Source organism: Hypanus sabinus, chromosome 3 (assembly GCF_030144855.1).
Source record: "Hypanus sabinus isolate sHypSab1 chromosome 3, sHypSab1.hap1, whole genome shotgun sequence".
Lineage (NCBI taxonomy): Eukaryota > Metazoa > Chordata > Chondrichthyes > Myliobatiformes > Dasyatidae > Hypanus > Hypanus sabinus.
In genome coordinates, this window is record NC_082708.1 from 49,542,638 (window position 1) to 49,556,329 (window position 13,692).

At 35.4% G+C, this 13,692-nt stretch overlaps 1 protein-coding gene across 1 annotated transcript in view; it reads left to right on the top strand.

Annotated features, from left to right (window-relative positions):
- The window catches only part of npat (nuclear protein, ataxia-telangiectasia locus), a 62,089-nt gene that overhangs the window by 5,177 nt on the left and 43,220 nt on the right, over window positions 1-13,692 (top strand). Inside the window, exon 2 of the mRNA XM_059964277.1 lies at window positions 2,231-2,349. Within this exon, the coding sequence (XP_059820260.1) occupies window positions 2,231-2,349 (119 nt within the window). The remainder of the gene's footprint in view (window positions 1-2,230; window positions 2,350-13,692) is intronic.

Consider the following 13,692-nt stretch of genomic DNA (forward strand, 5'->3'; position numbering starts at 1 on the left):
CCACACCTTCTTACTCTGATTCCAGTCTTTTTTTCTCCTGTCCTGATGAAGGGTTTCAACCTGAAACTTCAAGTGTTTACTCTTTTCCGTAGATACTGCCTGGTCTGATGAGTTCCTCCAGCATTTTGTGTGTGTTGCTTGTCTTGATATTGCTCATCAATTGCTAATTTTTATACTAATATATTGATGGATATTCTACCTAAATCTGCATTTCTTACCTTTCGGAATGCTTGCATTACTGTTAATTCATAATGCACAAAGTTCATTTTAATACTAAATAATAGAAATTGCTTTAAATCAAGTACAAACTGGGATGCACAAGCTAACTGATCTTCAGGATGTGAACAATGCAAAAAATTGTGCAGAAATTCCATCGAAAATGCTGAGTTTCTTTTAATTGGGTTTAGTGTACAAGTGACCCCTGTGTTATTGAAATTTGGGTACTGTATATGAAATTCACCCTTGCAGAATTGAAAAATCACCACCCAAAAAATTGAGAAGTGGGATAAAATTTGCTTTTGTGGAATTTTATGCTGTGCAAAATAAATAATTAGCATTCCCCCCACTTCCCCCATCCTCAAATCCCTTTTGTCTCCAAGCTGCAATGTTAAGTGCAGACCATGCCCTGTATTTTCTTGAGGATGGATGAGATGGTTTTCCTCCTGTGGATTTTGGTGATTGAACAGAATGGCAAATGCACCAGCATATCACAGGTTTACTGTATCTGTGTAAACCTGTGACTTAATGCCAGCACTTTCTTTTGGAGTGAAAAGAACTGCAATTGGGAATTGTATTGGTTGGAATGTCATAGTGTTAGTTTCCCTAAGCTGTGGCAACATGGAAGTGCGTACTAGATAATCAATGATGTCTGGTGTATTGTAAATAGGGTGAATAGAAGATCACTTTCAGTGTAGGGTATCTGGTCTGGTGGAGCCTCAAGGAGCTGATCAGTGGCAGAATTGCAAGTTTTGGATAAGGCAGCTAAAAACTGCTTTGGATAATTCTGTGTGTTTAAAAAAATAAGCTTTTCTCTATTGATCTGACTTCCCACAAATGACCATTAGCTTTTACCCTTGATTTGATACTTCATACAAAATTACTAGCACTGGTCGCCAATATTCCCTCTAATTTGTAATGACCAGTGTGTGCAGAAATCTTGTGCTGTGCCAAATTTTTGCCCATTGACGTTGACATGTGCGCATATTCATTTTAACTATCACTAAGAACTTTGATCTCCTTTGGGTTTGATCATTTTCACTGTCATTCATCTGGACTCCCACAAATCATACTTAGCAGGCCTGTAGTGGGTAATGAAGGATCTTCTCGACTGAGCTTTTGCACAGTGTGCGTATGTGATTTGCATTCTAAATGACGCTTTAAAAATCAAGTTTCCAAATATTACTCCACTTCTTCCCGCTTGCAAATTCTCCAGTAACTTTTGCATCACAATAATGCATGCAGCTAACACCAGTTTCTGCATTGTACACAGATCTTTCCCGTAGCACATTCCTGACCTCATGAGCTTTCGGTGTAGCAGGTTCTACTGTTTCATTAAGCCATTCCTCTTTAAATGAACTAGTTGTTCTTTTGCACTTCATGCCCTTTGCTTCTTTGGAATTGGGCATAGTGAATCAACAATTCCTTCAATAAAAACGGTATAAATAAGTCAGTTCCCAAATCATCAGACAAATCAGCGCAAACTCCACATGGTCAATGCTGTCCGTATCAGCAACCAGAAAAACAAATGTGATTGTGTACAATCGTGAAACATGCCAGTGAGGTAATGAGTGACAACCTTTTGTGTGCAGTTTAAATCCCTTTGTGCGCTAGTTGCAAAAGATGTGTGCACACACACTCCTTAGTGGGAACATTGCTGGTCTCTGCCCTGAGTGTCATCGGCCTTATTTGTTAAAATTGTCTGCCAAGTTGAATGTGCTTATGCAAAGTTTGGAAAAGGTATGAGTTGATTTCTTTGATTCTCCCTTGTGTTTTAAGTGTGAGACTTTCTTCTGTTCAACCAGTTTGTAGAACAGAATTTCTTTCCAATAAAGCAATGGAAAAGACTAATTTCGAACATAATATTAATTAGTTTCTCTGTAACAGTTTCAGATATTTATTCTAAAACCCTTTAACCATAACAATGTTATTATGCTACAGCATGACTCTCGCTTTGTGCATATATTGGTGAAAAACTGCTGAATTTTGTCTATTATATGTTTTTGTGTTTCAGGATATCTACAGCAGGAAAAGCTCTCTAACACGTGCAAAGCCTTTATTTTGGAAAGTCGTGACCTAAAGGAGTATGCTGAGCACAGTACCGAGGATGGAATTGTTCCTGCTTGTTTACTGGTATGCTGTGAATAGTATAATCTCTTTGGATTATACCAGCTTCTTTATTGCAACAATGTTTATGTCGCATAGTATATGGGAAAGAATGTTCTGCGTGTAATCTTAAAAATGTCGAGCTGCCCGTGTGATACTACACACGGATGAGGGGAGACATAAAGTCACTTCATGCTGCAGTCGCTACAGATAATGAATAAAGTTACATCTGCTATGACTTAGTTATATGAAAAATGACTCAGAGCCTACAAAAAGTTTTCATGTTTTATTGTTTCACAACATTGAATCACAGTGGATTTAATTTGGCTTTTTCGACACAATTCAACAAAAAAGACTTGTTAAAGTGAAAGCGGATCTGTACAAAGTGATCTGCATTAATTACAAATATAAAACATAAAATAAATAATTGATTGCATAAGTATTCACTCTCCACCCCTTAATATGACACACCAAATCAATACTGGTACAGCCAATTGGTTTTAGAAGTCTAATAGAATCAATTTGTTAAATGGGGATCTGTTTTTGGAGACCTGTGTGTTTCAATTGTTTGTAGTAAAAATACACATGTATCTGGAAGGTTCGACTGCCAGTGTCAGTATCCTGGCAAAGACTACACCACTAAGACAAAAGAACCACTCCAAGCAACTCCAGGAAAAAAGTATTGAAAAGCACAGGTTGGGATATTCCAAGTCACTGAATATCCTTTAGAGTACAGTTAAGTCAACGATCAAGAGATGGAAAGAATATGGCACAGCTGTAAATCTACCTAGAGCAGGCCATCCTCAAAAGCCGAGTGAGCATGCAAGGAGGGTGCTAGTGAGGGAGGGCACCAAGAGACCTGTGACAGCTCTAGAGTAGTTACAAGCTTCAGTAGCTGAGATGGGAGTGACTCCGTATACAACAACTTGTCTGGATGCTTCACTAGTCGGAGCTATATGGGGAAGTGGCAAAGAGAAAGCCACTGTTGAAATAAAAGCTCTCATGAAGTCTCGGCTAGGGTTTGCCAGAAGGCCTGTGGGAGACCAAAGTCAGCTGGAAGAATGTTCTATGGTCTGATGAAACTAAAATTAAACATCAGACACTGCACATAATTAAAAACACACCATCCCTACCAAGAAGCATGGTGGTGGCTGCATCATGCTGTGGGGATGCTTCACTGCAGCAGGCCCTGGAAGGCTTGTGAAGGTAGAGGGTAAAATGAATGACTTGAGAGAAGATTTGTTTTCCAGCAAGACAATGACCCTAAACATAAAGCCAAAGCAATGGTTTTAATATAACAAAGTTAATGTCCTGGAGTGGCCAAGTCAGAGTCCAGACCTCAATGCAATTGAGAATTTGTGGGTGGACTTGGAAAGGGCTGTTCAGTCATGATCCCCATGCAATCTGACAGAGTTTGAGCAATTTTGTAAAGAAGAATTGGAGGAAAATGGCAGTGTCCAGATGTGCAAAGCTGATAGAGACCTATTCACACAGTCTCAAGGCTGTAATTGCTGCCAAAGGTGCATCTACTAAATATTGACACGAGGGGGGTGAATACTTCTGCAATCAATTATTTTTTTTTTTTTTTAAATAATTTTTTATTGCATTTTTAAATGATTACAAAGTATGAAAAAAAACAATGTATATAACCCATACCCCCTCCCCTTAACCCCTCCCCCCTAACTGCCCCTTAGAAAAAAAAGAAAGAAAGAAAGAAAGAAAGAAAGAAAGAATGCCTGGTGGTTGGAAGATCTCCACATGCTCCATGGAGTTCGTAATAATTTTAATATGTATATTTATTTCTTCCCCCTAATAACCAATTGTTTCATCTTAAAAGCATCTATATATTTAATCCTATCTTTTGTAAATAAGGGCTCCAAATTTTCAAAAATGTTTCATATTTATCTCTTAAATTATAAGTAATTTTTTCTAATGGAATACAACCATAGATTTCTTTCTTCCAAGAATCTATACTTAAATGTGAATCCGATTTCCAAGTAACTGCAATAGCTTTTTTGGCTACTGCCAGTGCAATTTTTATAAATTCTTTCTGATATTTATTTAGTTTGAGTTTCGGTTTTATCCCTTCAATATCACCTAGTAAAAATAATATTGGATTATGAGGAAATTGTGTTCCTGTAATTTGTTCCAGTAAAAGTCTTAAATTTGTCCAAAAAGGTTGAATTTTAGAGCAAGACCATGTCGAATGTAAAAAAGTACCAGTTTCCTGGTTACATCGGAAACACTGATCCGATAAATTTGGATTAAATTTTTTTATTTTTTGTGGTGTAATATATAATTGATGTAGAAAATTATACTGCACTAATCTTAACCGAACATTTATTGTATTTGTCATACTGTCAAGGCATAGTCTTGACCAATTTGTTTCTTCAATTTTAATATTCAAATCACTTTCCCATTTTTGTCTTGATTTATGGACTCCTTGCTTAATTACCTGTCTTTGAATCAAATTATACATGCAAGATACAAATTTTTTGATATTTCCTTTTTGAATTAAAATTTCTATTTCATTAGATTTCGGCAATAACATTGTTTGACCTAATTTTTCTCTTAAATAAGCCCTTAATTGAAAGTAACAAAATAAAGTGTTGTTTGATATTTTATATTTATTCTTTAATTGTTCAAATGACATTAATATACCTCCTTCAAAACAATTCCCTATATATCTAATCCCATTTTGAATCCAATTATATAAAAGTTGATTGTCCATTGTAAAAGGAATAAGTCTATTTTGAATTAAAGATCTCTTTGCTAATAAAGATTTTTTTATCTCATCATCAACATTTATCTTATTCCATAAATCAATCAAATGTTTTAATATAGGAGATTCTTTCTTTTCCCGTATCCATTTAGATTCCCATTTGTATATAAAATCTTCTGGTACATTTTCTCCTATTTTATCTAATTCTATTCTAATCCATGCCGGTTTATCTTTCTCGAAAAAAGATGCAATAAATCTAAGTTGATTTGCTTTATAATAATTCTTAAAATTTGGAAGTTGTAATCCTCCTAGATCAAATTTCCATGTCAATTTTTCCAATGATATTCTGGACATCTTACCTTTCCAGAGGAATTTCCTCAAATATTTATTTAACTCTTGAAAAAACTTCTGGGGCAATTGTATTGGTAATGATTGAAATAAATATTGTACTCTAGGGAATATATTCATTTTTATAGTATTTACTCTACCTACTAATGTTATTGGTAGTACCATCCATTTTTCAAGATCTTCCTGAATTTTTTTCAAAAGTGGTAAGTAATTTAATTTGTATAAGTTTTTTATATCATTATCAACTCTTATACCTAAATATTTTATACCATTTACTGGCCATCTAAATTGAGTTATTAATCGACATTGATTATAATCTCCTTTAGTAAGAGGCAAAATTTCACTTTTATCCCAATTTATTTTATAACCCGATATTTTCCCATATTCTTCTAGTCTATAAGATAATTTGCGTAGTGAATGTAATGGATCTGTTAAATAAATTAGAACATCATCAGCAAATAAGTTAATCTTGTATTCTTCCTGATTAACTCTGAAACCCTTAATATCTGGGTCCATTCTAATTAATTCAGCTAATGGTTCTATTGCCAACACAAACAAAGCAGGTGATAGTGGGCAACCTTGCCGAGTTGATCTTGTTAACTGAAATGATGTTGAAATTTGACCATTTGTCACTACTTTAGCTTTGGGATTAGTATTTAAGGTTTTAATCCATTTTATAAATGATGTTCCTAGTCCATATTTTTCCAATACCTTAAATAAAAAATCCCATTCCAATCTATCAAATGCTTTCTCTGCATCTAAAGCAACCGCCACACTCATTTCCTCCCTCTTTTGTGCTAAATGGATTATACTAAATAACCGAGTTACATTATCTGCCGATTGTCTATTTTTGATAAATCCTGTTTGATCCATATGCACTAATTTTGGTAAGCATTTAGATAATCTATTAGATAAGATTTTTGCTATTATTTTATAATCAGTGTTTAATAAAGAAATAGGTCTATATGATGCTGGTTTTAAAAGGTCTCTATCTTTTTTTGGCAATACTATTAAAATAGCTGTTGAAAAAGATTCTGGAAGTTTATGCGTTCTTTCCGCCTGATCTATTAATTCCATAAAAGGAGGAATTAATAAATCTTTAAACTTTTTATAAAATTCAGGTGGAAAACCATCTTCTCCTGGAGATTTATTACTTTGAAGTGATCCCAAAGCTTCTTCAACTTCTTTCACTGTAAAAGACATACCTAATCCCTTCTATTCTTCTGCATTTAATTTTGGAAGAGTTATTTGTGATAAAAATTCTTCTATCTTAACATCGTCATTCTTTGATTCTGATTTATACAACTCAGAATAAAAATTCTTAAAAGCCTCATTAATTTCTAGAGGTTTATAAGTAATTTCATTCACTTTTGTTCGAATTGCATTTATTGTTTTAGAAATCTGGTCTGTTTTTAACTGCCATGCAAGAACTTTATGTGATCTTTCACCTAATTCATAATATCTCTGTTTAGTTCTCATAATTGCTTTTTCTGTTCGATATGTCTGGAGTGTATTATATTTTAACTTCTTATTAATAAGTTGTCTTCGTTTTTCTTCTGTCATGTTTCTTTGAGATTCTTTTTCTAATTTTATAATCTCCTTTTCCAATTGATCTATTTCTATCATATATTCCTTCTTAATTTTAGAAGTATAACTTATTATCTGACCTCTCAAATATGCTTTCATTGCTTCCCACAATATAAATTTATCATCAACTGAATGTAAATTTGTATCTAAAAAGAATTGAATCTGTTTTTTCATAAAATCACAAAAATCTTGACGTTTTAGTAAAATTGAATTAAATCTCCATCTATAAATTGATTCCTCTTTATCTGTCATTATCATTGTCATTATTAAAGGAGAGTGATCAGACAATATTCTAGCTTTATATTCCATGTTTTTCACTCTATCTTGAATATTTGTTGATAACAGGAAAAAATCTATCCTTGAATATGTTTTATGTCTATTTGAATAAAATGAATAATCCCTTTCTTTTGGATTGATTCTTCTCCATATATCAATCAAATTTAGATCTTTCATCAATGATAGAGTTAATTTTGCTACTTTTGATTTTGTAATAGCCTTTGTTGATCTATCTAAAACTGGATCTAAACAAAAATTAAAATCTCCACCTATTAATATTTTATCATGTGCATTAGCCAAATTCAAAAAAACCTCCTGTATAAATTTTACATCATTTTCATTTGGTGCATAAATATTCATAAGAGTCCATAGTTCTGAAAAAATTTGACAATGTATAATTAAATATCTTCCTGCCGAATCAATTAATACATTTTGTATTTTAATTGGTAAATTTTTATTAACCAAAATTGCAACTCCTCTTGCCTTTGAGTTAAATGAAGCTGCAATAACATTTCCAACCCAGTCTCTTTTTAATTTCTGATGTTCTATATCCGTTAAATGAGTTTCTTGTAAGAAAGCTATATCTATTTTCATTTTTTTAATGTATGTTAAAATTCTTTTTCTTTTTATTGGTCCATTAAGCCCATTAACATTAAAACTTAAAAAATTCAATAAATTAGTCATTATTTTTATTTATGTTACTCCAATCTATAATAATACCTAATCTTTCAACTCTCATTATATCCTGGGAAATCTTTTTAGAAGTCTCCATGTTGCTATGTGTGTCCCCACCAATCATCCAGGCAAAAGAATAAAAGAAAAATAGAAAATAAAGAAAAAAACAAAATACCCCCCTACTAATGTTGTGAAAAAAAAGAAACACAACATTACCCCCCTCTATTGTACGGGTCATGGCAATCGCCATGATTACACACGTGAATCCCGCAGTAACCGATTCAAAGCTCCCCAGCCCCCCCGCAACATGAAAAATATATATATATAAAAAAAAACAAACCATTCTCAATATTTCTAAAATATTACTTTTCTCCCTTATATCGTCCTTAAATGTCCATCAGTTCCATTTACTTTCTCTGTCTTCGTCTTTAACCATTACATTTAGAAATCTCCGCTTTTAATCAACGAATAGATGGAAGTCTTTGTGCAAACACCTCCGCATCTTGATAGTCAGAAAAAAATCTTTTTCCTTCCTCCAAAAAAATTATCAGTGTTGCTGGGTGACGCATTGAAAACTTATAACCTTTTTCCCACAAAACCTTTTTAGCTGGGTTAAATTCTTTCTTTCTCTTCAAAAGGTTATAACTTATATCAGGATAAAAAAGAACTGGTTTCTCAGCTATCATCAACGGACCTTTTCTTCTTTTAGCACCCTGGGCAGCCGCCCTCAAAATCTTTTCTTTATCCTGATATCTTAAACATCTTATCAAAATTGATCGCGGATTTTGATCATCTTGAGATCTTGGTCTTAAAGCTCTGTGCACCCTTTCAATCTCAATTAAAGGTTCTTCTCCCATTTCCAATTTTTCAGGAATCCATTTTTGAAAAAAATTTATTGGGTCTTCTCCTTCGGTACCTTCTTTAAGTCCAACAATTTTAATATTGTTGCGTCTACTAAAATTTTCAAGTTTATCAATTTTTCCCACGAGTTGTTTTCTTTCTGATGTCCAGGCGTCATTATCATCTTCCATCTTCTTCATTCTTCCCTCCATATCTTCCGTTCTGACGTCCAAATCTATAATTTTCTTTTCCATTTTTTCCTGTTTCTTTGTCATTTTATCAAACTTAGCCTCCATGTTTGTTATTTTTTGTGTCATTACTTTTTGGTTACTTTTAATTACTTTTAATGCATGCATTATTTGCCTCAAAGTTTTTTTTATACTTTCAGAGGAACTTTCATCTTCTCCATCTTCATCTGATTTTTCCAGAGAGTCCGTCTCTCTCTCAGACTCACTTTCACTGTCGGTTTCAGTCGTTGCTGGGATTTGTAGTTCTGGTTGTTCTCTTTTGCGCATGCTCGTTCCTTTACGCTTGCGCAGTTCTCGTTGATCTTTCCCTTTAGAAATGGCCGATGCTGCCGCAGTCTCCTTTTCTGTTTCTCCGGTGGTGTGTTGTACCTGAGTCCGCGGTTCTTCGGTAGAAGTAGGCCTTGATTCTGTTCCAACTTGAGCGGTCTTCGCGGTAGCAGTTTTCTTCGTCCTCTGTTTATGAGGCATAGCTTAAAACAATCCGGAATAGTTTATAAGTAACCTTAAAAAAGTATTAATTAACTTTTCTTCACTTAGACATTGATTTATTAACTTTTTTACGGGAGGGCTGGATTCCAGCGTCTCGATCCTACGTCATCACGTGACGTCCCCCTGCAATCAATTATTTTGCATTTTGTATTAGCAATTAATTTAGATCACTTTGTGGAGATCTGTTTTCACTTTGACATGAAAGTGTCTTGCTGTTGATCAGTGTTATAAGAAGCCAGATTAAATCCACTAATATTCAATATTATAAAACAATAAAACACGAAAACTTCCAAAGGGGGTGAATACTTTTTACAGGCACTACGTAGGTGGAAGCAAGTTGTCTACATTTCATCACTTAAAGCTGATCTGTGTGCCCCTTTTCCAGAGGGCAAAGCTTTTTACTGAAAACAGCATTAGTTGTCTGTGCAGCTTTTCAAATGCCTGGCTTCACCAGTTCTGTAGAAACAAGCTCACATTCATACTTTTAAGTAAATGTTCTCGATTCAGTACCATCTTATTTGTTATGTAGTGTTCACCTTTCAGGCTGAAAGGCCATGTTTTCTCAAGGCAGGGTACATATAATAAGGGGATATATATATATACATATAAGGGGATTACATATAATTTCTCAGAATTTTTCCAGCATTTTAATGCATCTTTGAGTTGACCAGAGCAGAATTCTATATTCTAATTAGAGCAAAAACAGTTTAATCATGTCCTCAGCTAACGTGCACCTTTGTGGCCTCTTGTCTATCAGTTACTGTGTTTGGTGCTCCTGGTACGGCCTCAGTATATCAGTGAGACCTGACGCAGATTGGGAGACAGCTTCGTTGAGCATCTGCGCTCCATACACCAGAACTTGAGGGATCTCTTGATGACCACCCATTTTAATTGCGCTTCCCATTCCCATTCCGATACGTCAATCCATGGCCTCCTCCACAGTCAGGATAAGGCCACACTTAGGTTGGAGGAACAACACCTTGTATTCTGTTTGGGTAGCCTCCAACCTGATGGCATGAACATTGATTTCTCAAACTCGCAGTAATGCCTCCACCCCCCACCCCCACCTTCACCATTTCCCATCCCCTTTTCCCTCATCTGTATTATCTCCTTGCCTATCTATCTCCTCCCCTCTGGTGCTCCTCCCCCCCCCCCCCTTTCTTCTTTCTTCCATTGCCTTCTGTCTCTTTTACCAATCAACTTTCTAGCTCTTTGCTTTATCCCTCCCCCTCCAACTTTCATCTATTGCCTGGCATTTCTCTTCCCCTCCTCCCACCTTTCAAATCTACTCCTCAGCTTTTTTTTTCAAGTCCTGACGAAAGGTTTCGGCCTGAAATGTTGATTGTACTTTTTCCCATAGATGCTGCCTGGCCTGCTGAGTTCCTCCAGCATTTTATGTGTCTTGCTCGGATTTCCAGCATCTGCAGATTTTCTCTTGTTTGTGCACCTTTCTATTAGGACTTTATAGTTAATTGATTGGGAATTTGTTGATCACTTCTCTGAATAGAGATATTTTCAACTTTATTAGCTGTTTCAGTGCTGGACCAATTGTTACATATTTTTCTTTTTATTGACACACATTTTGTACAACTAATTTTATAATTTAGTACATTTCATTTACTCTCCCAGTTCTGTATTACATGCAAAATTTAAATTCATTTATAAAACCAAATCAGAATTCATATAATTGGATATCATCATGGGTGGATAGGTTGATTGATTTAATTTAGTACTAGTAACCTTGGATACTAATAGCACCAACCTAGCTTTGAAGGTCATTCATTAGTGCTAAGAATTTGCATAACTATTTTGAATTAGCTACAATATTGCATAATATGTTGTATACTTCAAGATTCCATAAATATACTTGTGTGATACTTTCAGATATAATACAATTTATTTTCCAGTGTATGTAGATGTAGTATCATTTCAACTGTAACAGGTTATTTTGTAAGGATTCAGAGAACCTCAAATAAGGAGCTATTGCTTCATTGGTGCCTTCACCGTTGGAGAAAATTATCCCAAAATTCTCTCTTTTTTTTCTCCCCTTCCATCAGGCTGAAGATGCAGCAACTTGAAAACACATATCACAGGGTCAGGGAAAGTTTTTTTTTCCAGCAGTTATAAGTTGAATTGACCTCTTGGCTCTAAAAATCAAAATTTTATCATCAAAGTAGCTATATGACTTTGAGATTCATTTTATTGCAGGTGTTCACAATAAAACAAAGAACTACTTTATTGTCTATCTGCACTTTCTCTGTAACAGTAACACCTTATTCTGCATTCTTTAATTATTTTTTCCTTGTACTATGATTGTGTTTTCAAATTATCTGTATGGATGCATACAAAACAAAATTTTGTCACAGTAATTTTGGTACATGCCAAGGTTTTTCTGTTTGGAGCAAAGGAGAATGAGAGGTGACTTGATGGAAGTGTACAAGATGATAATGGGTGTAGATAGTGGCTAGCCAGAGGCTTTTACCCAGGGCAGAAAAGGCTAGTACAAGGTGGCATAATTATAAGATGATTGGAGGAAAGTATCAGGGAATGTCAGAGATAAGATTTTTTAGAGTGGTAGGTGTGTGAAATGCACTGCCAAGGGTGGTAGTGGAGTCAGATACATTTAATCTTAAGGTTGGCACAACGTTGTGGGCTGAAGGGGGGTGTGCTGTAATGTCCCATGTAAATAACAGACCAATTACTAATTCACAGAAGTAGGATGAAAAGCCCGTCTGTTTACATTTGACGAGTGTTTGAAGGAGCAGAGTTGGCCAGAAGAGCAGGAGAATGCTCAGTGTTTTAATCAGTAGCTTGGGATCTTCAAATACACTTGAACCCTAGAAATGAGCTAATGATCCATTTTTAAAAAAAACTACATTTCTGTAGCATTCTTTGTAGTCTCAGAAAATCCTAATGAACATCATGCAGTGTGAGAAATTAGCTTATTTGCATCCAGCACATTTCTACCAACAGTGATACCGTAATGACCAGATAATCTGATTACGAATAAATATTGGCCAGGATATTTGGAGTAACTCCTCTGCTCTTCCTCTCATTAGTAGTCTATTATGTCGGTCATTCTCTTTTCTCCCTCCCTTTGAGCAGAAGATACAAAAGCTGGAAAGCATGTACCACCTTACTCGGACAGTTTTTATCCTGAACAGAACTTGTATGCTAACAATGAATTCTTATCTCCCAATGTACCTTGTCATAGCCCTTCCACTTTATATTGGTTACCTGTGCTGCATCTTCTTGGTTTTATTCTTATAGGCTTTATTCTGTTTTCTTTATACTAACTTGACATAATTATATATGGCTTGATCTACCTGGATGGGGTATAAATGAAAGCTTTTCATTGTACCTCAGTACATGTAACAATAGTAAGTCAGTATCAATACCCTCTAATCTGAGCAGAATCCTAGTAAACCTGCACCCTCTGCAAAGCTTCTGTGTAGTCTGGTGAATTACATATGATACTGTGGCCTAATCAAGGATATAGCTGCATCATGACTTGCTGACGTGAGTACTTGGTGCCCTGACCAATAAAGGCAAGCATGCCAACTATCTTCTTTACTGCCTCATCTATTGGGGTAATTTTCAGGAAGCTATGTACTTAGACCCCAAGATCCTTCAACATTGACGCTATTAAGGGTCCTGCTATTAACAGTATACTTACATTTGACCAAGGTACAACACTCCACACTTACTCAGATTAAACTCCATCAGTTATTTTTCTGCCCATATTTGTAACTGACGTATATTCTTCTGCATCCTTTGATAGCCCCTCCACATCTCTACCAATTTTTGTGTCATCTGAAAACTTGCTAACCTACCCATCTTCAGGTTTAAGATGGCACTGATTGTGATGTGACTTGCAGGTAGCAAACAAAACTTAACCACTTTATTAACCTCCCTTTTGGAGTTGAGGTTTGAACTGCCTGTACAACCTGGCCAGTTTTCAGTATGAAAGGAAGCCTTGAAGGTGCAGGATGGTTACATCGTCGTGGGTACAGGCTGAATGGAGGCAGCAGGGCTAGGGCCTGAAAGTGGGGAATGAGCCAGTGTTTGGCCATTGCTGAAGCAGACTTGGAGGCAACATGAAGCAACAGGTCCAAGGCGAGACAGAGTCGAGGTGGCAGGGCCTGGGCCAGAAAGCAAGGAATGACCTGTTGTTTGGCTAAACAC